The sequence below is a fragment of the Protopterus annectens genome, chromosome 17.part0, assembly GCF_019279795.1.
Source record: "Protopterus annectens isolate FY-2018-M chromosome 17.part0, PAN1.0, whole genome shotgun sequence".
Classification (NCBI taxonomy): domain Eukaryota; kingdom Metazoa; phylum Chordata; order Ceratodontiformes; family Protopteridae; genus Protopterus; species Protopterus annectens.
In genome coordinates, this window is record NC_056751.1 from 624,606,364 (window position 1) to 624,633,298 (window position 26,935).

Below are 26,935 nucleotides of genomic sequence, written 5' to 3' on the forward strand. Positions count from 1 at the left end.
CTGTACAACAGAAGGATGAAATGGTTGCAGAAAAAAAGGAAGAACCCAGGATTCAAAAAACTCCCTCACCAGCCTCAGCAGAAACGTGAGATCCCTCATAAAATTTTCCAAAGCTAGTTACGAAAACAAAATTGCCAAAGATTCCAAAGACAACCACAAGGTATTCTATAGCTATGTCAAGAATCTAAAGGGCAATACTCAGATCTGCTCTGAGCTACAGCATATTTGCACTAGATATACTCATCCCAAGGATATTGCCAATATTCTGGCAGATAGATTCAGTGCCAACTTCACCCCCTGTCACCCCCTAAAGGGCCCATCTCAATACCGAAAGAATGCAAAATTTCGGTAATCATGGCCACTCAGGTAAAAATTGCACTCTCAAAGCCAAGAATACAGCATCTATGCGACCAGATGACATCCTGTGGTACACAGCTACAGTCATCCCACTCCACAAGGGGAGATCCACTTTGGATCCCAGGAAATACCGTCCCATCAGTCTGACGAGCCTGATCTGCAAGGCCATGGAACGTATTATCATGGAACCTGTAAACAAAGACATTGGCAACCTTCAAACACTGGACCCCACCCAGTTTGGGTTCGTGAAAGGCCGATCTTGCCTCCTGAACCTGATCAACTTCTTCAAATCAGTCTCCAGAGCTGTGGATGAGGGTAAGGTGGTTCACACAGCGTACTTGGACCTTGTCAAGGCTTTTGACACTATCCCCCACTCTGGAATCATAGATAAACTTACTAAGCTGGGAATTAATCCCTACGGCACTTGATGGGTTGCAAACTGACAGAACATACACTGTAAAAGTAGCCAACTCCAAATCCAGCTCCAGACAAGTGACAAGTGGAATTGGTTTTAAAAAATAATTACATTTTCTTTCAGGGAGTATTTTTTCAGCAGACCAGTGGAGTGGCAATGGGAGCAAGGTGTGCCCCGATGTATGCCAACCTGATATTAATGGTGTGGGAGAAGAAGTTTGTTTTGAACAGTATATATAAGGATTGTTGGGTATTTTACAAATTTTTTTTGACGATATTTGTACCTTTTGGAAAGGAACATTTCAAACATTCGTGGAATTTTATCAATACACTTCCAAACCCACTGAATTTTTAAGGTTTACGTACAATATTGGCCATAAATAAATTGCATATTTAGATGTCACTATTTATAAGGAAGGTAATAAATTGAATTCAAGGGTATACAGGAAGAAGACATATTCCAATTCTGTTCTACATTATGTTAGTGCCCATCCTTTCTATCAGAAGAAAGTTATTATTAAAGGGCAATTTGTAAGAATTAGTAGAATGACTTCGAATGATGAAGAATTTAGAAAAGAATGTGATGTGTTACATGGGATGTTTTGTGAACGTGGATACCCAGAAACTTTATTTACCCAAGTGAAACAGGAGGTGGCTAGTGAGAGGACAGGCAAATATGCCCCAGTCTTGGGGATTCCTGAAAGTAGCCCTGTGGGTGATCATGTAAGTTTGAAAGAAAGTAAGAATGAGGGGACCTTTGGTTCAGCATTCGTCACTGATTTTAGTGGGGATGCCAATGTTGTATGTAGAACCATCAAAAGGGAATGGACTAGGTTCAGTAGAATTAGTGACCTTAAATTAGACTTTAAAACCCCTTTTAAATGTGTCTGTAGGAAGGGAACAAGTATCAAAAATGTTTTGGAAGGATACTATGACTGTAAGGGGGGTGGAACCCGAAAAAAGAAAGGGACATTCAAATGTGGGAGATGTGCGCAATGCCCTTTCATTATGAATACTGAACTAGTCCACCTGGATTCCAGAAATAGAACCCTTATGGCAAGGAGCTACAGTAATTGTGAGACCAGCGGGGTTGTATATCTTGCCTTATGTGAGTGCAAGGCATTCTATGTAGGAAAAACCAAGAGGAAGCTGAAAAGGAGAGTATATGAACATTTGAATGCCATAAGTAACAGAAATGTTAGTAATGCACTATATAGGCATAGTATTGAATGTGGAAAAGGAAAGTTTAGTTTTTTTGTACTTGAGGAGGTCCCAAGAGACATGAGGTGTGGTATGTGGGAGACCAGAATTGAATATAGGGAACTTTACTAACAGATTTTTTTAGAAGCCAGTAGGTTCCCCGGTCTAAATGATGGTTTGTCCCTGGCCCCAGTTTTAAAGCTGAGAGCGGCAAGATTATAACACTTACAAAAGCTTATACAAATGTGGCATTTTATTGGGTTGAGTCCCTCCATAATGAGATTATGTAATTATTTTAAATGGTTAGTAGTTGTGAGTTTTGGAGCCAATAGAAGGCACACGGATAATGTTCATTAATTTTACAAACTTATTTGTCAAGTATTTTTATGATTTTTATTATCCTTAAGGAGAGATGTTGTTTTTAACATTCATTGATGCAAGCAGTTACAGTGTTTATTTTACATCATGAATTGTATTAAAAAGAATTTTTAAAGTGTAGAATTGTTGTAGTAAATTAAGTTATTTATGTTAGTGGAGGCGAAAAGGATTGTGGGTAAAGCCTATGAAATGTTAATTTTAGTGATACACCGTTTTTATTGGTGAATTTGTATTTAATTGAAGTATTTAAGGCATGTAGTTTAGTTTTTTCAATTGTATCTGATGAAGTTGAGGACGAAAATGTATTTCTAAGGAATATTGTTAATGTGTTGTGTTTTCTTACTGCATTAAAACTGTGTTAAACCCATCAACTGTTTCCTGTCTTCTGGAGTTCCATTGAGGTGTGGATAACTGTGTACTGCATGAACTACAAAATGAACTGGCACCTCACCTATGTGTCATGTTTAATCATAGCCTCACCTCAGGCTTTGTACTCACAGAGTGGTACACAGCTACAGTCATCCCACTCCACAAGGGGGGATCCACTTTGGATCCCGGGAAATACTGTCCCATCAGTCTGACGAGCCTGATCTGCAAGGCCATGGAACGTATTATCATAGAACTTATAAACAAAGACATTGGCAACCTTCAAACACTGGACCCCACCCAGTTTGGGTTCATGAAGAGCTGATCTTGCCTCCTGAACCTGATCAATTTCTTCGAATCAGTCTCCAGAGCCTCGGATGAGGGTAATGTGGTTCACACAGCCTTCTTGGACCTCGCCAAGGCTTTTGATACTATCCCCCACTCTGGAATCATATATAAACTTACTAAGCTGGGCATTAATCCCTACATCACTTGATGTGTTGCAAAATGCCTTACTGACAGAACACACACTGTAAAAGTAGCCAACTCCATATCCAGCTCCAGACAAGTGACAAGTGGTGTACCGCAGGGTTCTGTCCTGGGACCACTCTTGTTTGGCATCTACTTCTCTGAAGTACAGACCAACACTAAGGGACTCTAGCTTACAAAGTTCGTAGATGACTGCAAGCTGGGAGCCATTACTGAATCCCCAGATGATGTGGAAATACTACAAAAGGGCCTTACTGAAACAGATGCCTGATGCCAAAGCCATGGGCTCAAGCTAAATGCCAAAAAAATGTAGTTGTCCCCTTTGGGAAAAATCACATACCTGTGAACTACCACATAGGTGGCAGTACACTAAACACCTTAAGTGTGATAAGAGACCTAGGGACACGGGTGGACAGTGGTCTCACCTTTGATAACCACATAGCCACAACAGTTAGAAAATCCTACGTGGCACACCCCATCTCTAAGGGCTTTTCATCCAGAAAAAAGGAGGTCATTGTGCCTCTGTACTCATCCCCCATTAGACCCATTATAGAATACAATGCCCTATTTGGTATGTATCTCAGAAGACATCTGCAACAACTAGAAAGGCAGCAGAAATACCTCACAAAAAGAATCACATGCCTAAAGCAGATGCCTTATGCTGACCATCCAAAGAAACTCCAGCTATACTCTGTCACATATCGCCTACTCAGAGGCTATCTCTGCCTAACATATAAGGCCATGTCAAACCCAGAGTTGCTGGACATGCTACACTTAAAGAAATCCCAATCCCTTCGAGCCACATGCTCCAGGGATCTTAACCTTGTCATCACGGTGAATAGAACATGCTGGAGGGATAGGTTCCTGACCCAGATACTCCCTATACTCTGGAATAGGCTACCCATACATGTCAGGCAGAGCACCTCAATGGCCTTCTTCAAGAGGAACCTTGATGATTGGATGGGAGATAGGAAATTCATCCTGGGGATCACATCAGTAGCCCTGCTAGACAGGGGTCCAGGAAAGTAAATATTTGTGGGAAGCAATAGCTAGGGAATCATTATTGCTAGGCTTGTATAGGCCCTAGGGCCGATAACGTAGTACCTATCTATGAACCTATGAACCTATGTGTCATGGTGGTTGTTGCACTGGTAATATGTCCTGGTGTTTACAGAAGATACTTATTGTAATTTCTGTTTCTCAGAGGCTCTTGACATTTAGGCATTGAACTTTTAAGAGCCTCTGCAATTTTATCCATTTTCAGCCAAGGCTTGTGGAGAAAAGCTCTGCAAATAAAAAACAGAAAACACATATACATAGGTGAAAATTGGCATCATATTATAATATATTGTAAATACATAGATTAATACAAATATTAGTGCACATATGACAAGTATAATAATACACCTATATCATCATTAAGACAAGATAAATGCAGTATCATGTAGCAATGAAACGTGCTAATATGTTATAAGTGTGACGGTTCATTACTGACTCATTAAGCAAAGGTCAGAGTGGAAAAATTCAAATGGTGGATAAGGAGGAGGAGGAGAGGAAGAGAAGGAAGAGTTAGAAAAGTATTTGTTAGAAGTAATAATTGTGATAGATACGTGAGTCAGGAGGATTGAGTAAAATCAAAATTGCAAGTAAGAAAAATGAAACCCAGGAAAAGGAGAGATAGGATGTATATAGGTATTAGAGGAGAAGGAGCTAACATTTTAACCAGGAGAGCAGCAAGTGCAAAGCCAGGAGTCAGAGAGGCATTCTTTTAGTTGCAGCTTAAATAAATGAATGTTATTTATTGCCCTGGTTGGTGCCATCATATTCCAGACTTTTCTACACAGTATGACTATAGACTTTGAACGCAGTTTTTGTAAGGCTTATAGATGTCAAGCAGATTTTTGTCACAAAATTGAAGGTGACAACTTGGGAGGTATTTGACCCACAGACTCCCTTACTTAAATATACTAAATGTGCAGTCACACAACAGTGGAGAAAAGAAAAAAAAGTCAGTCACTGCTTCTGTTTAAGAGAGATGGTTAGTTTTATTCAGTCCACAGTGATTTAGTGAAATAAGATTCAGTCGAAAGAACCAGTACCATATATGAATATGTGTGTGTGTGTGTGTGTGTGTGTGTGTGTGTGTGTGTGTGTGTGTGTGTGTGTGTGTGTGTGTGTGTGTGTGTGTCTTAAACCACTATGGAGCAAATCTGTACTGTTTGTTGCCCTGCTGAGAGCGGTACTTATGTAAGTGCAGTGGACTGCCCTTAGTGGTTCTTTAAGCTGTTTGTATGTTACAGTCAGTTTAACAGAATTCATACTTAGACTGTATATGTTATGATGTAGGGACAGATTGCTCATCTGAAAAGGTGGCATGTAAATGCTAAACTCTGGACTTGTTATGTGGACATACACACAAAAAAATCCTTGTGTAAGCAACTAATTTTCATTCTTAAGAAACTTCAAGAATTCAGCCTTTTGGGGGCGTGGCCAAGGATGAACACAGGATAGCAGCAGATTTCTTCAGCTCCACCAATTTCATTACATTGACAGGAATTAATTACTTAAAAAAATAATTCTTGAAGTAATTTTCTTTCTAAATATGTTTGTCTTATATAGTTCTTGAACTATATCTAAAAAAGAAAGGAAATCTTAATAATATTCCTGTCAGAAATTACTTTGGAAATTTTCCTGTCAGTTTATCAGTCTGAAATGAGTTCCAGTAAGACAAATTCTCAAGACTCCAGCATCAAGAAAGAACTTCAGTCTCTGATAATTATAGTCCAGCAACTTACTGCTAAGATGGATAAAATGGATACTAAAATAGACACTTTCATAGAAAAACTACAAAACAAATAGACTTGTTACATATGGACCTGCAACAACAGAAGATCCAGATGACAGGCATAGAAGAAGCTGTGAATGACATGGAAAATAAAATACAAGAACAGGAAATCAACATTGAGTTTCTGCTGAAACAAAATACACATTTACAAACAAAGCTGGATGACCTGGAAAATAGATCTAGGCAATAACATTAGGATTTTTGGACTGCCAGAAAATATTGAAGGTAACAATATTACTTCTTTTTAACAACATGGCTCCTAAAACTTTAGATTTACCAGAAGCATTCTCTTTTGGTATCGAAAGAGCACATAGATCTATAGCTAATACTAACTCAAACAAAAACTATCCTAGATCAGTTATAGTTAGATTTCTATCATCTTTTGATAAAGAGATGGTTCTTAAATCTGCTTGGGCTAAAGCTCCTGTTAAGTTTAATGAGACAACTGTGCGTTTTGACAATGACTATTCTTCCATGGTAATTGCTAAAAGAAAAGTTTTTCTGCCACTAATAAGGGAGCTTAAAAAGCACAGTTTAAAACATACCTTCTGTTTCCTGCCAAGCTTAAAATCTTCCTTCCTGATGGTCCTAAGGTCTTCGATGATTTAGACTCTGCTTTACTGTTTGTCAAAGAAAAAGGATTTTGGATAAAATAGAAGAAATGGAATGGGCTAGTTCTTCATTAAAGAGATTGGCAACTGAAGCTTCCTGGAAGACTTCAGAGAAGAAGAAGAGACTAAAAACAAATGATTTGTTATATGTTTTTTTTTCTCTCTCATCATTTTAGTTAATTATTAATCTTTTTGAATATAGTTCCTGCATTTCCAGAAAGCCACAAATATTTTGGAAAAGATTTAATCAAAGTTATTCTCTATGTGCAAAGAAATGTTTTGTTTCATAACCAGTCAAAATGCCTGAGGATTTAATGGCAGGCTGTGACTCGATTTGTTTTTCTTTCTGAAAAAAGTAAGGTTAGTAATTTGATACATTTTTTTTATCTTTACCTTTTTTTTTCCTTCTTTTACTATTTTCTTTGTTTAAACAATGACATTCTATTTAGATTATGTAGTGGGTAAAGGGTGGGGAAGGGCAGGAGAGAACAGTAATGAAAATATCATTAACAGAATAATAACATATTTATTTCTTGTAAAAGTTTATAAGTTCTTCAAATGCTATTTCTAATTATACTTTCTTGATTATACTGCTTATGCTTGTTTGTAAATAATCTGTCATGCTTTAACTAATAATAATCAGAACTAAATAAGAGTAAATAATATGTTTTATTTTAACTCTATTAATATAAACAGTAAGTGACATTCCATTGTATATACTTCTTACAGCTTTCTCTTACATTTTTTATTTCTGCCCCACTCCCTTTTATTTTCTACTCTCTTTTCTTTTCTTTATTAATATATAGAAATGCTTTTGACTGTGTGGGCACAGTGAATAATAGGATTTGTATGAAAATTGAGTTGGGAGAAGAATGCTGAGTTTTATTACTTGTTGGTAATTTTGAGTTTAATTTCACTTGCATAGAGGCTGTGATGATCTGTGGAATACATTGTGGAGGTTCTGTCATGTTTAGATGCATTTACACTGCTAAATGAATGTTTGTCACTAGTTTTTAATAAGTTTCCGCCAAAATGTTAAGAGAGACAATCTGGGATGTGGGCTGTCTTATGCATAATGTCCTTGAGTTACCTCAGAATCTTCAAATCACAGAATTCTCACAGAGAAACTGAAAGCAGTTAGTATAAACATTGACAAGGTTATCACACTGACACACCACAGATTCAGGAAAATACTCTGTTCATAAAATATGTCAGTTATAATGAGTTTAAATGATGTAGTTTCTTGTAGTAAGTAAATGTCTTATTTTAGAAGGCATAAAAATGAAACATTTATTTAAATGTTTTTGAAAATCTACTTAACAGCAGCATAATAATCTGTGTTAAAAATTTGTGTTCCAAACATATACTTTACTATAACTCATTTAATTCATCTGATTGACAAACATAAATAATCTTATAACTCTATTTTGGAAGAAATGTCATGTGATATATTTTAAAGCAGTAGGTTAGCATGATTGTAAAATCTGGTTACCAATATGTGTTTGCTGTGCATTATTTTGTATAAAGCAGACAGATTTATTCTAGGGACAGCAAGTAGGACAGTGCTCTACAAAGGCACAACTCAGTGAGATCAGATATATATATGTGTGTGTGTGTGTGTGTGTATGTGTGTGTGTGTGTGTGTGTGAGTGTGATGGCTTTTTTTTTTTCTAAGAATCTGCATAACTATCTAATATGATTTATAATAATTTCTGTGAATACAATATTTTACTCTATTGACAAAATGAATGTTTGCCACAAGTTTTAATAAGTTTCCCGCCAAAATGTTAAGGGAGACAATCTGGGATGTGGGCTGTCTCATGCATAGAGTCCAAGAGTTTCCTCAGAAGCTTCACTCACAGAATTTTCACAGAGAAACTGAAAGCAGTTAGTATAAACATTGACAAGGTTATCACACTGACACACCACAGATTCAGGAAAAATACTCTATTCATAAAATATGTCAGTTATGATGAGTTTAGATGATGTATTTCTTGTAGCAAGTAAATATCTTATTTTAGAAGGCATAGAAAATGAAACATTTATTTAAATGTTTTTGAAAATCTACTTAACAGTAGCATAATAATCTGTGTTAAAACTTGTGTCCCAAACATATACTTTACTATAACTCATTTAATTCATCTGATTGACAAGCATAAATAATCTTATAACTCTATTCTAGAAGAAATGTCATGTGATATATTTTAAAGCAGTAGGTTAGCATGATTGTAAAATCTGGTTACTAATATGTGTTTGCTGTGCATTATTTTGTATAAAGCAGACAGATTTATTCTAGGGACAGCAAGTAAGATTGTGCTCTACAAAGACACAACTCAGTGAGATCATATATATATATATATATATATATGTATATATATGTATATATATGTGTATGTATGTGTGTGTATGTATGTGTGTATGTGTGTGTATGTATGTGTATGTGTATGTGTGTATGTATGTGTATGTATGTGTGTATATGTATGTGATGGCTTTTTTTTTTTTTTTTTTTTTTAGGTAATAACACAGGTGTTTCTGAGAATCTGCATAACTATGCAATATGATTTATAATAATTTTTATGAATACAATATTTTACTCTATTGACAATAATGAGTTTAAGTAAATGCTCATATACAAACAATTCAAGATTTTTTTGGAAGCTGTTGATAGAATTCGTGATGACAGAAAATAGATGCATCTTAATGCATGTAATGTCTGAATCATATTAGCCAAAGTTTTTGATTTAAATGAATGTTAGAACATAATTTTCTCTCCTCTTGATTTCTAACATTAAGATTATTTGAATGCTATTAGAATACAAGTGTTATATATTACATAGATCTATATAATAGTATGAACAGTTTTAAAAAAAAAAAAAAAAAAAAAAAAAAAAAAAAAAAAAAAAAAGTTTATTTTAGTTTATATGATGCTGTTTTACCAAATGTGTAGTTTTGTCTTGATAGATAATTGAATTGAAAACTGTTAACCTCAGTTAAATATAACTAGTATTAAATTGATAAGGTGGTAGCTGAGGTACTGCTGCTTAGGGTAGGGGGTTAACTTGAGTAGTAAATACTGCTCTAAGTTGGAGTTTTCAACTCCAGGCGGGATGCAAGGTTTAATCCTTACATTATTTTCACTTGTTCATTGTTATATGTATATAGTTTTGACATCCACAATATATTTTGTACACTCATTGTCACTACAAACAAAATTGAATCCTATACAAAATCCCATAAGAGATTTAATAAATACAGCTATATTTAAAGGTACACCTAAAAGAGGAGATGTAACATTATTTATCTGGTTATTTGTTATTTCGATCATAAGATTCTTGAGTTTAAAAAATGCCAAATGACATCTTTAAAAGGAATTTCTTTAAACATTAATGGAATGAATAATCCGTGTAAAAGGGCAAGCCTAATAAGATACATTAATCTACACAAGGTCAATCTAGTCTTCCTGCAAGAAACCCATCTCTTGAAAAAGATATTGATAAACTAGCCACTAATAAGTATACAGTATTGGTTAGTTCAGAGCACACTCAGAAAAAAGAGGAGTGGCTATTTTATGGAATAAAAGTATGCCCATTCCTAAAACCATTAAGTCTTATCAGGATGACAAAGGAATGTTTTGTATGGTTACAATACAAATTAATGAGAAGACTTACACTTTAATTAATGTATATTGGATACCTGGAATTGGTATTAATACAGTGAAACATCATATTGATAAGATCATATCATTCTCTATAGGGATATTATTTTAGCTGGTGATTTTAATTGTATACTACATGAAAGTGATACTACCACTATAAAGAAAAGAAGAATTACATCTAATGCAAAACATTTAAATGATTTTGCTAATTCTTATCATTTGAATGATATTAATAATCAGATAGAGTCAAAATCATTACCATACACCTTTTTTCTAACAGATACAAAACTTATTCAAAAATAGATAGGGTCTTTATTTCTAACCAGATGGTAACAGATTTAATTAATTCCAAAATCATTTCATGTCCTATATCTGATCATAACTCAATTGTTTTTGAATTCATGATAAAAAACTCATAATGTTCAGATCAAAAGGATACCAGCATACTTAACTCAGCTAAAAGACTATAAAGAATATATACTTTCAGAAGTACAACATTTTCTAGACATAAATAATACTCCTGAAGTCTCCATTGTCTATGTTTGGGATGCCTTAAAATCATATCTATATGGACAAAGTATCAGATGGTATAATAACAAAAGGAAATCTTGGGATAAGGAATTGTTAGATATTCAAAGTAAACTGGACTCTTATAAGCATAATAATAAAGAAAATATTATGGACAAGAAAGTTATTGAAGAAATAAACAAACTAAATGAGAAATACAAAGAAATTTTAACTCATAAAGTTAAAATAACTTTAGAGAATACAAGTTTTTGTCTTATTCAATAAGCCCCAAATACTTACATAGACTTAAAAATAAAACAAAAAGATTGAATAAACAAAACCATATCAAAGAAATCTTTTCTCTAAGGAAAAGAAGAATGTTTCTAGTATACCAGAAATACTGGACGAATTTAGAAATCACTTTCACAAGATTAACCATAACAACATTAACATGGAACCTAAAGATAAAATAAAGGAGTTTATAACCACAAACATGAATAAAAAGCTTAATAAACAACAGATTAAACTATTGGACAAGAGTATTTCATATACAGAAGTTATTACACAAATAAATAAGCTTAAATCAAACAAAGCACCGGTAATGATGGTATTATACCAGAGATATATAAAATCCTTTCTAAAACTACATATTCATTAATACATAAGGTTTTTATTCTGGCCCAAACTGAGTTAATAACCCCCCCATCTTGGCAATATACATTTATTTCACCAATTTTAAAACCTAATAAAGATCCAACTAGATGTTCTTCATATCGACCCATCTCATTACTTAATGTTGATTATAAAATGTTTATGAGTATTTTTGCTGATAGATTGAAGACAATTATCCCCGGCATTATAGACATAGATCAGACGGCTTCATTGTAAATAGAAATACTTTTGATAATATAAGAAGAACTTTAACATTAATTGATTTTGCAAATAGGAAAAAGAAAGATTTAACACTTATTAGTCTTGATATAGGTTCAGCATTTGATTCAGTAAGTTGGAACTATCTGTTTACCTTACTGAAATGCACAAATTTCTCTGATGCATTTGTAAATTTAATTGAGCATTTATACAAAGGAACGCTGGCTTATATTAAGGTAGGAACATATGTTTCACAAAAATACCCATTCTTAAAGGTACAAAGCAAGGATGTCCACTTTCTCCACTATTATTCACTTTAGTAATGGAGCCTTGGGCTAATTTGATTAGAAACAGTACTGACATAGAGGGTTTTGAAATAGAAGAAAATACAACATCAAAAATTCAACTTTTGCAGATGATGTTCTAATTACATCAACAGGATCTAATTCTTCTATGCAGTCTTTATTTGATAAAATGATGAATTTTAAAAGTATTTCTGGTTTAATATTCAATGAAGAAAAACTAAAATACTACCTATATATACACGAAAAATACTCTCATTAGTGATTTTACTAAATATGTACCCAACTCAGGTCAGATAACTTATTTAGGTATAATACTATCTAAAGATATTAAATCTATTATATATAATAACTATAATACCTGTTTTCTTAATATACAAAATCTTTTAATACCTGGAATAATATGTTCTTTACTATGGAGGAGAGACTTACAATTATTAAAATGATAATATTCCCCAAGATTTTATACTTAATACAATCAATAATACTTTCACCTACAAAAATAACTATCAAGAAACTGAATACACTAATGTTAAATTTCTTATGGGCACCTAATAGACCTAGGATTGCATTAAAGAAACATACTAATAGCTGGTCTCAAGGGGGTATTTCTTTTCCAGACTTTAATTTATATATTATCTCTTCTATTATAAAAGTTATTACTTTATTAATAGATCGGTCATATGTCGCAAAATGGAAAGATTATTGGGAGCTAATTAGTATGCACTTCATGAAAATCTCCTTAACACATAAAAATATGATTATAAATAACTCCATGTTGTGGTTGCTAAAGGAATTTTGTACTTCACCTATTACACCTAAACATATGGTCTGTTACCCATTAAATATTATTATTAGTTATCGTAACTTTATATTCATGCACCCTAAGTATAGGGAATGGAATTTTATTGTATTCCCTATAATTTATACTCAGGGTATGCTTATGTCATCTACTTCTGAAGGAGCTCATTTAGCTATAGATAATAATCTAAAGTACTGGTATCAGCTGATATCTGATAATAAAGTTAAAAATCTAGATTTCTTAAAACAAGAATTTGATCTAAGAGAAACTTGCTGGTTAGAGGTTCAGATCTTTAGACAACATCTCATTGATAGAATAGATCTAATGTCTATAACAGTTAAAGAATCTATTCCAAAACTGATTGATTACTTGATAATAAATTTACAGCATAAAGTTTCTGATAAAGGTAAACTTTCATATATACATAAAATTATCAGACAAGAAACTTTTTACAATGTAGATTCATACTGGAATTATTTCACCTCTATTAATGGGGACCCACCAACTCAACAAGATAAACAATATATATTGGAATCTGCTTATAGAACTACATCTTCCATTGTCTGGAGACTTTATACATGGAAATTTTTACATAGATCTTTTATACACCTTTGATGATGAATAAAATTAATAATAAAGATAATCTATGTAAGAGATGTAATGTAGAAATTAATGCTGACTGGGCTCATATGTTTTATGACTGTATGAAGTTGAAAGAATACTGGAAGTCAATTAATGAATTTTGCAGGCTCTTTTTACAGATAATTTCATTATTTCTAAGTCTCTTATATTATTCAACACACCTGTACCTCAATGTGTTAAAAAGATTAAGCTTCCCTTGTTATGGTCTATCCTAGCAGTGGCTAGGAAAATAATAACTAGAAATTGGATTTCAGATACACCTCCTTCGTTCAATGAATTTAAAAATGTTATGAATATAATGTGTCATATGGAAATAAGCACAATTAGAATGAGAACAACTAGAAAAACATCACACTTTATTGTATGGGATAATTTACAAAATTTGTTAAAAAAATTCTAATTTCAATAGCACAGTATTTTAGTTTAATTAATTGATCTGATTGTAGTGGATGTCTTTGTAAATACTTTAGTTGTTTTGTTGAATATTATAATAATACCTATTTTTAATTATTTGTATAAAATTGTTATGATATTTCTCTTATATGTTAAAACAATAAACTTGTTTTGAAAAAAAAAAAAGAATTCAGCCTTTGTCTGTCTCAGTGTTGTTTCACCGTTATGAGTGACTGACACCATCCATTTAATCTGTAAGGTAATATGCCAATACAGAAGAATAACATTTGAATTATGCATCCTACATAATTACACTTGCAGTTTATGATCAGCAATGTACCTTAGAGTGTCTCCCAGTGATGCATGGCTCTTGTTTACATTGGTACAATTCAGTGAAAGTGGATTTTCTGAATATGTTATTACTAAACCAGATACTACACACCCACATTCTGAACTAACAATACACTATGGCACATACAGCACTCTTACAAATCAACTGCATGCATATAGTGATGCAGACACACACACACACACACACACACCACAAATACCAGTCATTCAGACAAATCCCCCGTTATTTCACACAGGGACAGAGATCCCCCAATACAAATGATTCAAACTCTTATCATTACTACTGTTGAAAAAGGGACATGCAAAATCTTGAGTCTTTCTGTACCACTTGCACAGTTTCATGTAAGATGGCAGCAGTCACACCGTATGCTCAGTTCCTTCTCACGCAACACTCATATAAACCACATTGCTGTTACACTGGAATGGCAGTTATTTCTGAAATTACTTGTTCATTAACATAATAAAAGAACTGCAAAAATGAAGCTTGTTTTATTATGCATACTGCTTACAATTCTAAACTGTGGTACTTAAAATGAGTTGTTTAGTAATAATTATTTTGTTTTTTTCAAGATTATTAACCATCTTTATTTGCTTTTTTTCTGCAGCCAACAGCATTTCCTGCATTGAACGGGTATGGATATTCTAAACTTCCTTATGCACAACCCAAATCTCCACCTACGAGTGCCTTTCCTGAAACTCCTAATAAACCTTTAAATAGGTAATCCTGTGGAGAACTGAGTGAAACTTTATATTCATTCTCTAAATAGCTTACAGCTAGTGGTTGGGTTTTTCTGTAGAAATACCTGTTGCTTTGGAGGTTCACTTGAGATATGAAGATACAACATGGGTATAATTTGCATGTCTAAAGAAACTATCAAAATATATACTAGAAATATAATTTGTACGTCTGAAGAAACCATGCAAACTGTATACTTTTGCTGTGGTTAAAATAACTGTCAGGAACATATTAATTTTAATCAAACTATTAAACTCTATTTCTGTTTATAAAGTGATCTAACTTCTCATTAACGGCCATCTTGTTTTTTTTTTTTTTCAAAATATAATCAGACCACAGTATGATTTGCAAGCTGATTTTTAGGGCAAGCTATCAACAAAAGTCATGCCTTCATATTCCTTTCCCATGTATTAATCTATAAATAAATGATCACTGCTGTTATATTAAAATTCTCTTCAATAGCATTTTTTTCTTGTTATTGGGAAATAGTAACAGTAAAATGCTCCCACCCTAACCTCCATCTTTCATATTCAAGTGAACCTGTAATCGTATACCTGCTAGTTTGAGAACAACATGGTGAAATGCATTGGCCCTTTAAAGATTATAAAATAATTTATATACCATTGACTCATATATTCTGGAAATCTCTTAAAACACACTCTGCTAATTTATTTATGCCTTTTTTTAAAATAATGTACTCAATATTAACTAAAGGGTCAAAAACAATAAAGTTATTATTCTTAAAAAGAGAAGAAACTTACTCCATCTTTAGAGGGCTCAGCATTTTTTCTACAGAAATATGAGGTTAAGGGTTTTATTAAAGATGGAAATTAAGGGTTTTATTAAAGCTGGGTATCGCTGCAATTTGTGTTCAAGGTTTAGCTTAAATACTGCAAACATTCAGTTGGCATTTTTTTACAGTTTTTCATTTTCATGGCCTAGTGCTTTTTTCTTTTATTTACATGTGATTTCTACAATAAGAGTGTTCCACTCTGTGTGTGTGTGTGTGTGTGTGTGTGTGTGTGTGTGTGTGTGTGTGTGTGTGTGTGTGTGTGTGTGTGTGTGTGTGTGTTTGTGTGTGTGTATGTATGTGTGTGAGAGAGAGAGAGAGAGAGATTCAGCAACTTTCATAGGTTCATAGGTAGGTACTAGGCTATCTGCCCGAGGGCATTTATAAGCCTAGCCAGAGTGTGTCGGCTTTCGCCACCCCATTGATTAATTAACTGATCCTCTGTCAAGCAGAACCAATGAAGTGATCCCAGGGGTGTATTTTCTGTTACCCATCCACTCGTCAAGGTTTCTCTTGAAGAGTGTTAGTGAGGGGCTCTGCCTGATGTAATTTGGAATTTTGTTCCAAAGCATGGGGAGTCTCTGTGACAGGAATCTATCCCTCCAGCATGTTCTATTTATTGTTATGGCGAGGTTTAGCTCACTAGAGCGTGTGGCTCGCAGTGACTTGAATTTCTTTAGGTGGAGCATATCCATCAATTCTGAGTTGGACATGGCTTTGTAAGTCAGGCAGAGATCACCTCTGAGTAAGCTATATGCCACTGAGTACAGCTAGAGTTTTTCAGTCGGGCTGCATAGGACATATGTTTGAGACCAGTAATCCTCTTGGTGAGGTACTTTTGTGGTCTTTCCAGCTGTTGGAAGTGTCTTGTGAGGTACATCCCAAATGGGGCATTGTACTCTATGATGGGTCTAATGAATGACGAGTAGAGGGGCACTATAACCTCTTTATTTCTAGATGCGAACCCTTTAGTAATTAGATGGGCCACATAGAAGGATTTCCTAACTACTTTGGCAATATGATTGTCAAACGAGAGATTACTATCTACCTGGGTCCCCAGATCTCTTATTACCTCTTCTGTATTAAGGGGGCTGCCACCTATATGGTAATTAGTGGGTGTTTTGTTTTTCCCCAAACGAGATGACTATGCATTTTTTGGCATTTAGCTTGAGGCCATGACTTTGACACCAGGTGTCCATCTCAGTAAGGCCCTTTTGGAGGATGTCCATGTCAGCTGGAGAGTCAGTTATGGCTCTCAGTTTGCAGTCATCGGTGAACTTGGTTAGCCATAGTCCTCCTGTGTTTGCCTGTACTTCTGAGAAGTATATGCCGAACAGTAGGGCTCCCAGGACCGAGCCTTGCGGGACACCACTTGTGACTGGTTTAGAGTCGGACCTGGAGCCCGCTATTTTTACTGTGTGAGTTCTGTCTGTAAGCCAGTTGCCAACCAATCTCATGATGTAGGGGTTTATGTTCAGGCTGGTGAGTTTTTCCTGTAATACCTGAGTGGGGAATGGTGTCGAAAGCCTTGGCAAGGTCAAGGTAGGCTGTGTGAACCACCTTTCCCTCGTCTATGGCCTTGGTGACTGTCTCAAAGAAGTCAACCAGGTTTAGTAGGCATGATCTGCCCTTAACAAAGCCGAACTGGGTCGGGTCAAGTGTTTGGAGGTTCCCAATGTCTTTGTTAATGAGTTCCATGATGATGCGCTCCATAGCCTTGCAGACCAGGCTAGTCAGGCTTATGGGGTGATAATTACCAGGGTCAGTTGTGGCCACTCCTTTGTGGAGAGGAATAAAAGTTGCTGTGTGCCATTCTATGGGCACGTAGCCTGTGGAGAGGCTGAAGTTGAACAGCGTGTTTAGGTGGAGGGTTAGTTCATTCTGTAGTTCGTGCAAGATGCAGCCTGGGACACCATCTGGTCCCATTGACGCTGTGTTTTTGGCTTTTGAAAGGGCTGTTTTCACCTGTGCATCTGTGGTTTTTGGGACACTACACTTTTCCGGTATTGTTGTGGGCCCTTTTGGAGGTGGGGGGGTGAAGTTTGCACTGAATCTATCTGCCAGGATGTTGGCAATATCAGTAGGTTCAGTATATGTTGTGCTATTTTGCACTAGTTCAGTGCATATCTGCGAGTTTCCACTTAGATTCTTAACACAGCTAAAGAAGGCTTTGTGGTTATCTTTTGAATCCTTGTCTATTTTTCTTTTGAAGTTAGCCTTGGATGATTTCATGAGAGACCTCAGTTTCTTACTGATACTGATCAGGGATGTCTTTCCTTCTTGGGATTTGCTTTTTTTCTGATCTAGTTTCCTCCCTCTATTGTATAGCCTGTTTATTGCAGGGGTTCACCAAACTGGTATCCTTCTCTTAGAGGAGTGAGTCTTGGTTTTGCTAGGGATGGCACAATCCATGCATCCATGTAGGTGCTCACAGAGTGCATTTGTAAAGGTTTCTGCATCTTGGGCAGCGTTATCCTTTAGCGTGGGGGCTGTGAAACTTACCACCTCTGTCTTAAGTAAGGTGAAGTTTGCTTTAGAAAAGTTTTTTACTGTGGTTTCCTTAGTTGGGGGTGGTGGTGGGGTGTGAATATCCAGAGTGATTAGTTTATGGTCTGATCTAACCAGTGACAGGTTGACCTCCGTTGTGGAACACCTGTCACCCATGTTGGTGTTGACCAGGTCCAATATGTTTTCATCTCTGGAAGGGGAGTTTATCAGCTGATCCAGGGCGTTTGATTTGATGAATTCCAGAAAGTGCTGGGCCTGGAAATTTGTACTCGAGCAATTTTCCCAGTGAATGGTAGGGTAATTGAAATTGCCCAATATCAGGGAGTTTGGTAGGACCTTCATGTTTTCCAGTGTCTCCAGAAAGGTGGAGTGGTGGTCCTGGGTCATGGAGGGTGATCTGTAGCAGGCCACAAATTGCAATGCAGATTTGCCCGATGTTAGTTGCACATGGATAATCTCAGGGGTATCATGCTGTGCCACTAACCTGGAGGTGTAGGTATCCTTGATGAATATGGATACACCCCCTCCTTTTGTGTTTCGGTCCAAGTTCTGTGGCTGAAACGTGTGGTATGAGTTGTAGCTCAGTGGTGCTGGGTGCTCTCTGGAGCCTTGAACCAGGTTTCAGTTACTGCACAGATGTCGATGTTCTCCATACTGAGGAGTGCTTTGAGCATGTGCATTTTGAGATTTAAACTCCTGGCTTTGAGTAGCATAACCCTCAGTTTTTTGTTAATTGTGCTGTTTATGGAGGTGGGTTTGACTTTTGAGCCTTGCCTAAAAAAGGCACTATGGGGGCAGCAAGAGCCTTGGCCAGTATTCGAAAGCTTAGGGGTGACAGGTGCAAGCCATCTCTTGCGAAGCAAGGCTGCTTGTCGAGCATGTCGCCCCAGGCTGACAGACACTGGATCCCCTTTGAATGACACCAGAAGCTTAGCCAATTGTTGAAATTGATCATTTTTTCTTTATACTGAGGTATCATTCTTGTTGAGGGCAGGATCCTACTCAGGGTGAGGGTCATACCAGCCTGGGCTACATGATCAGAGAGCTCTTCCATGTCTCTTTTCATGAAGTCCAGGGAGGTACGTCTCAGGTCATTCACACCAACATGAACAATGACAGAGTCATATTTGTACTTGTTCTGGAGTGACCTGAGTGCTAGTGTTATGTGGCGGATTCTGGCTTCTGACAGGCAGCTAACAGTAACCTTCTGCTTGTCCAGCCTAGTGAGTGGGACGTCAGTGTGCCTGACTATAGAGTCACCTATTACAGTGTGTTAGGTATGTTATTTCGCCTTAAGGGCTGTGATTGTGTGGCACACTGATTTTGTGTTTTATGTGTTGTCTGGTTTGTGATGGGAAGGAAGTGCAGGTTGCTTGGGTGTCAGCTTTGGAGGTCTCTGATGCTTTTGCAGGTTTTTATTTAGAGGCTCCGAGTATGATTTTGTGTATTTATGTGTATTTTTTGCCAGTGATACTAAGCCAGAAAAGTGTGTTGTCTTCATAAGAAAATGCTTACATGTGTTTGTCCTTCACCCAAAGTAGAAAGCTATACTCCTGTTCCCCCATAATTTATATAAAACTCTGAGATCATTGCATCTTGAAGTGGGGAAATACAATTCCACCACTGCAGAACTTAGGGCCCTAAGAGACACACACTCACACAAACAGATAATTTATTTTCAGTCAATTACCACAGCAACAAGGAGCTGCAGTTTTCAGTCAAGGGAATGTTTTTGCATAATCTTCTTCAGAGAATGGAGTCTTTGAATTTCATTTATTTATTTTTATTTATTAATTGACATTTGATTATGGGGAAAGTCCAACTGAGCAGGAGCCCATTTTCAGCAGATGCCCAGGGAGGAAAACCTCCAAAGTATTACAAAACATTTTCAGAACAATAATTTTATAGTCTTGAAAATAATACAAGAAACAAGTACTGTCTAAATATTTATATCAAATTAGACATAATATAAAAACATTGGTTAAGAATTGATAAAAGGCATATGGCAATCATTTAATATTTAGAGAAATTTTAGACAGTTTATAGAGATTTTAAAGGTAGTTAGTATAATACAAACAGGAATTGCAATATAGGAATTGCAATATGAAGTGAGAGAAAAGCAGGCTTATAGTATGTTTAGAGGGAAAGGCAGAGGAGAGAGATTGATAGATGTAAGGAAATGAGTGAAGAAGGGAGAGTAAGGAGATATAATGTACAAATCAGTATTTGTTCACATTTAGGGATATAGTTTATCCAGGTGATGAGAAAGAACAGAGCCAGCTTTTGGCTAGGAAGTCTTTCAGAATGGTTTTGAAAGGTGGGGAGGGGGTATTGACCTGACAAATAGAGACAAGGAGTTCCAGGCATTAGCAACATGGTACGAGTACAGACAGTGCCCAGCAGGTTTGATAGGTTTGTGGACTCAAAGGAGTTTTTGGTCATTGGATTGTAATTGTCGACTATGAACATAGTTGTGTAGAATGTTATTTATTGCTGGACAAGCAAGCAGATGGATTTTAAATAATTTAATAGGTGGTAAGAAACTGTGTAGGCTTTTTAGTGTTATACAGCGGTGGGTTCTGAAAGAGGCATTTGCTGCAAATTTAGCAGCTTTGTTATAGCATTGTTCAAGTTTTGATGTCTGTGATGCCTGAAGTTTAGTAAGGATGGGAGTACAATAAAGAGGTTTGGGGAGGAGACAAGTTGTGGCAAGTGTAGCTTTAGCTGAGATGGTGAGGAAGTTTTTGGCTCTGTAAAGCACTCCTAGTTTTTGATGATTTTTTATACGATTTTGTATGTCTAGGTCAAATTTAAGATTATCATCCACTATCATTCATAATAATTTGCTTTGAGAAGTGACTTCACTGGTTGTATTATCAAGACAGAAGACTTTTAAGTTTTGTTTTTTTCATGGGAGTGAGATTTCGGGGGGGAGTAGTAGTTTGTTTTTGAGGAGGTGGGGTTGAGCATGAGTGGTGGGTTACAAAGTAATGTTTCAGTTACTGTTAAAGTTACCTGAGTAATTTTTTGGAGGTGTGCAATGTTAGATATGCAAATGAGTGTGGAGTCATCTGCATACTGTATTATGGGGGCTTTATGTGTAGAGGGTGTTGGTAAGAATGTTAAAGAGGAAGGGACCAAGGGCAGAGAACTGTGGTACACTAATGGTGACTGGGACATACAGAGGGAGGGTGGCGAGCCACTTTAATGACTGATACATATTAGACAGGTAGGTTTTGAACCATAAAAGGTTGGGCTGAGGGTATACTAATGAGGACATTTGAAGTAAAAGTTTGCTGTGAAAAACAGTATCGAAGTCTTTAGACAAGTTTAGAAATAAAGAGGAGGCTGCGGTGCAGCGGTAGTGTTGTTATCTCACAGCAAGAGGTTCTCCCGTTCAGTTCTCGGCTGGAGTGCGGGGAGTGCCTTCTGTGTGGAGTCTGCATGTCCTCCCCGCAGTTGGGTGGGCGTTCGAAAGACATGCGTAAATGAGCGTGCCTTGGTTGAATGTTGAACGTCGAGCTGGCACCTCGGCATTCGTGAAAATCTACTGCCAATCATTAGCGGACCGGAGTTCCGCTGTGGTGACCCCTAACCAGGAAAAGCCAAAAAGACAACAACAGAAATAAGGAGGAGGCTAGTTTGCCGTAATCTCTAGCTTTATTGACAGTATCAATATATGTTAGAAATGCAGTGCTAGTACTATGGGAAGGATGGAAGCCATGCTGTGTGTGTGTGTGTGTGGGGGGGTTCTTCCTACAGGAGATAGTTCAGCAATTGTTTTTAGTTTCATAGTTTAGTTTCATAGTATAGTACTAGGCTATCTGCCCTAGGGCATTTATAAGCCTAGCCAAAGTGTATGTGGCTTTCGCCACCCCATGTAATGATACAAAAGTGTACAATTTAAATTAAATTTAGTTTACTGTGCCTCTATCTAGCAATGACACAGAGATGACCCCTGGTAAACCTACGATCACCCATCCATTCATCCAGATTTTTCTTGAAGAGAGTCAGTGAGGGACTCTGCCTAAAATGGACAGGTAACCTGTTCCAGAGTGCGGAAGCCTCTGGGTTATGAATCTGTCCCTCCAGCATGTCCTATTCATATTTGTGCTGAGGTTTAGATCTTTAGCTCTCGTGGCTCTGATGGATTTGGATTTTTTGAGGTGGAGCATGTCCATTAATTCTGAATTGGACATGGCCACGACTTGGGTTTGGGGTGTAAAAAACCAGGTATTAGTTTAGGGTTTGATTCCCAGTAAATTTTTTTGGGTTTTGAAACCCCCCCAAATTTTTTGGGGGAAAAGGCCCAATATTTTTTCCCTTTGGGTGGGGATTTAATTTCCAATTTAGGTGTTTGGGAAAATTCTGGTGGAATTTGTCTCGTAGTTTGGAGTGGTTTTGGTTTTTTCCTTTGGGCCCATGGAGGGGGGGTTTTTTCTGTAGCAGGCCACAATTTGCAATGCAGATTTGCCCAATGTTAGTTGCACATGGATAATCTCAGAGGTATCATGCTGTGCCACTAACCTGGAGGTGTAGGTATCCTTGATGAATACGGATACACCCCCCTCCTTTTGTATTTCGGTCCGTGTTCTGTGGCCGAAACGTGTGGTATGAGTTGTAGCCCACTAGTGCTGGGGTGCTCTCTGGAGCCTTGAATCAGGTTTCAGTTACTGCACAGATGTCGATGTTCTCCATACTGAGGAGTGCTTTGAGCGTGTGCATTTTGAGATTTAAACTCCTGGCGTTGAGTAGCATAACCCTCAGTTTTTTGTTAATTGTGCTGTTTATGGATGTGGTTTGACTTTTGAGCCTTGCCTAAAAAAGGCACTATGGGGGCAGCAAGAGCCTTGGCCAGTATTCGAAAGCCTAGGGGTGACAGGTGCAAGCCGTCTCTTGCGAAGCAAGGCGGCTTGTCGAGCATGTCGTCCCAGGCTGACAGACACAGGATCCCCTTTGAATGACACCAGAAGCTTAGCCAATTGTTGAAATTGATCATTTTTTCTTTATACTGAGGTATCATTCTTGTTGAGGGCAGGATGCTACTCAGGGTCAGGCTCATACCAGCCTGGGCTACATGATCAGAGAGCTCTTCCGTGTCTCTTTTCATATAGTCCAGGGAGGTACGTCTCAGGTCATTCACACCAACATGACCAATGACAGAGTCATATTTGTACTTGTTCTGGAGTGACCTGAGTGCTAGTGTTATGTGGCGGATTCTGGCTTCTGACAGGCAGCTAACAGTAACCTTCTGCTTGTCCAGCCTAGTGAGTGGGATGTCAGTGTGCCTGACTATAGAGTCACCTATTACAGTGTGTTAGGTATGTTATTTTGCCTTAAGGGCTGTGATTGTGCGGCACACTGATTTTGTGTTTTATGTGTTGTCTGGTTTGTGATGGGAAGTGCAGGCTGTTTGGGTGTCAGCTTTGGAGGTCTCTGATGCTTTTGCAGGTTTTTATTTAGAGCCTCCGAGTATGATTTTGTGTATTTATGTGTATTTTTTGCCAGTGATACTAAGCCAGAAAAGTGTGTTGTCTTCATAAGAAAATACTTACATGTGTTTGTCCTTCACCCAAGGTAGAAAGCTATACTCCTTTTCCCTCATAATTTGTATAAAACTCTGAGATCATTGCATCTTGAAGTGGGGAAATACAATTCCACCACTGCAGAACTTAGGGCCCTAAGAGACACATACTCACACAAACAGATAATTTATTTTCGGTCAATTACCACAGCAACAAGGAGCTGCAGTTTTCAGTCAAGGGAATGTTTTTGCATAATCTTCTTCAGAGAATGGAGTCTTTGAATTTCATTTATTTATTTTTATTTATTAATTGACATTTGATTATGGGGAAAGTCCAACTAAGCAGGAGCCCATTTTCAGCAGATGTCCAGGGAGGAAAACCTCCAAAATATTACAAAACATTTTCAGAACAATAATTTTATAGTCTTGAAAATAATACGAAAAACAAGTACTGTCTAAATATTTATATCAAATTAGACATAATATAAAAACATTGGTTAAGAATTGATAAAAGGCATATGGCAATCATTTAATATTTAGAGAAATTTTAGACAGTTTATAGAGATTTTAAAGGTAGTTAGTATAATACAAACAGGAATTGCAATATGAAGTGAGAGAAAAGCAGGCTTATAGTATGTTTAGAGGGAAAGGCAGAGGAGAGAGATTGATAGATGTAAGGAAATGAGTGAAGAAGGGAGAGTAAGGAAATATAATGGACAAATCGGTATTTGTTCACATTTAGGGATAGAGTTTATCCAGATGATGAGAAAGAACAGAGCCAGCTTTTGGCTAGGAAGTCTTTCAGAATGGTTTTGAAAGGGGGGGAGGGGGTATTGACCTGACAAATAGAGACAAGGAGTTCCAGGCATTAGCAACTTGGTACGAGTACAGACAGTGCCCAGCAGGTTTGATAGGTTTGTGGACTCAAAGGAGTTTTGGTCATTGGATTGTAATTGTCGACTATGAACATAGTTGTGTAGAATGTTATTTATTGCTGGACAAGCAAGCAGATGGATTTTAAATAATTTAACAGGTGGTAAGAAACTGTGTAGGCTTTTTAGTGTTATACAGCGGTGGGTTCTGAAAGAGGCATTTGCTGCAGATTTAGCAGCTTTGTTATTGCATTGTTCAAGTTTTGATGTCTGTGATGCCTGGAGTTTAGTAAGGATGGGAGTACAATAAAGAGATTTGGGGAGGAGACAAGTTGTGGCAAGTGTAGCTTTAGCTGCAATGGTGAGGAAGTTTTTGGCTCTGTAAAGCACTCCTAGTTTTTGATGATTTTTTATACGAATTTGTATGTCTAGGTCAAATTTAAGATTATCATCCACTATCATTCATAATAATTTGCTTTGAGAAGTGACTTCACTGGTATTATCAAGACAGAAGACTTTTAAGTTTTGTTTTTTTCATGGGAGTGAGATTTGGGGGGGGTAGTAGTTTGTTTTTGAGGAGGTGGGGTTGAGCATGAGTGGTGGGTTACAAAGTAATGTTTCAGTTACTGTTAAAGTTACCCGAGTAATTTTTTGGAGGTGTGCAATGTTGTCAGATGTGCAAATGAGTGTGGAGTCATCTGCATACTGTATTATGGGGGCTTTATGTATGGAGGGTGTTGGTAAGAATGTTAAAGAGGAAGGGACCAAGGACAGAGAACTATGGTACACTGATGGTGACTGGGACATACAGATCGAGGGTAGAGGGCCATTTTAATGACTGATACATATTATACAGGTAGCTTTTGAACCATAAAAGGTTGGGCTGAGGGTATACTAATGAGGACATTTGAAGTAAAAGTTTGCTGTGAAAAACTGTATCGAAGTCTTTAGACAAGTTGGAAATAAGGAGGAGGCTGCGGTGCAGCGGTAGTGTTGTTGCCTCACAGCAAGAGGTTCTCCCATTCAGTCCTTGGCTGGTGTGCGGGGAGTGCCTTCTGTGTGGAGCCTGCATGTCCTCTCTGCAGTTGGGTGGGTGTTCGAAAGACATGCGTAAATGGGCGTGCCTTTGTTGAAGGTTGAACATCGAGCTGGCACCTCGGCGTTCGTGACAATCTACTGCCAATCATTAGCAGACCGGAGTTCCGCTGTGGTGGCCCCTAACCAGGAAAAGCTAAGGAGGTGGCTAGTTTGCCGTAATCTCTAGCTTTATTGACAGTATCAATATAGGTTAGAAATGCAGTGCTAGTACTACTGGAAGGATGGAAGCCATGCTGTGTGCGTGTGTTGGGGGGGGGGGGGTTCTTCCTACAGGAGATAGTTCAGCAATTGTTTTTAAATACATTTTTCAAGTGTTTTGGAGAGGGCGATAAGATTGCTATAGGTCTAAAGTTAGCAACGTCTGTTGAATTTCCTCCTTTCTGCAGGAGGGGAATGTGTGACTTTTTCCAGGGAGAGGAACATGGGATTCCTGGATTGACTTATTTATATGGAATGAGTCAGGGTTGGCAATGCTATTGGCTGCTATTTTAAGGTATTTGCTTGGAAGGTCATCAGCTGAAGTAGAGCATGGTTTGCATTTGTTTAAGGGTAGTTTTATATAGGGTGTGTACACAAGTTTGAAGGTAAAAGTGGTTGTGGCGATACATGGCTGCTGGGTACGGTTAGGATTAGATGCTGGAGAATCCTTGGTTAGAAATGCTATAAGAGTTGAACTGTATTGTAGTTTCAAGTGATAAGTTATTGGAAGAGGGGTTAGGGTTGAATTTATGGCCAGGATGCAAGATTTCTTTAATGGCTGTCCAGAATTTTTAGTTGTGTTTACTATTACTCTGAAGTTATTATAGTACAGTATAGTTTTTTTGTCTTCATTTATTTGCTTTTTAGTATGACTGCAAAGCATTCTAATATTTTTAAGGGGTTCCCTTCAGATAGTTGAACTTTTAAAAGCTCGACTTTCATATGGCTGAGACTATATGATCGAGCTTTTAAAAGTTCGACTGGTCTGAATGGAGATCTCCATACAGTGCGGAACGGGAAGATTTCCCATTTCTGCAATGTAGTGCAATCTTGGAGTTGGTATATTTAAGTAGCGCGGGGTGTGGGAGGTGCAGGGTGGCTTGCCCCCCTGCTAGACATATTTATTATTTCTTTTGTTTTTTGTATATTTTTTTTTTTTAACATGGTCGATGTTTCAAATGTTCAATCATATAGTCTCGGCCGTATGAAAGTCGAACTTTTGAGATGTCAATCATGTGAAGTAGAC

The 26,935-nt window shown here is 37.0% G+C and overlaps 1 protein-coding gene across 1 annotated transcript in view; it reads left to right on the forward strand.

The window, feature by feature from the left end:
* Positions 1–26,935, forward strand: part of EPS8L2 (EPS8 like 2) — a 1,747,011-nt gene that overhangs the window by 1,475,577 nt on the left and 244,499 nt on the right. Inside the window, exon 15 of the mRNA XM_044059131.1 lies at positions 14,788–14,900. Coding sequence (XP_043915066.1) covers positions 14,788–14,900 — 113 coding nt within the window. The remainder of the gene's footprint in view (positions 1–14,787; positions 14,901–26,935) is intronic.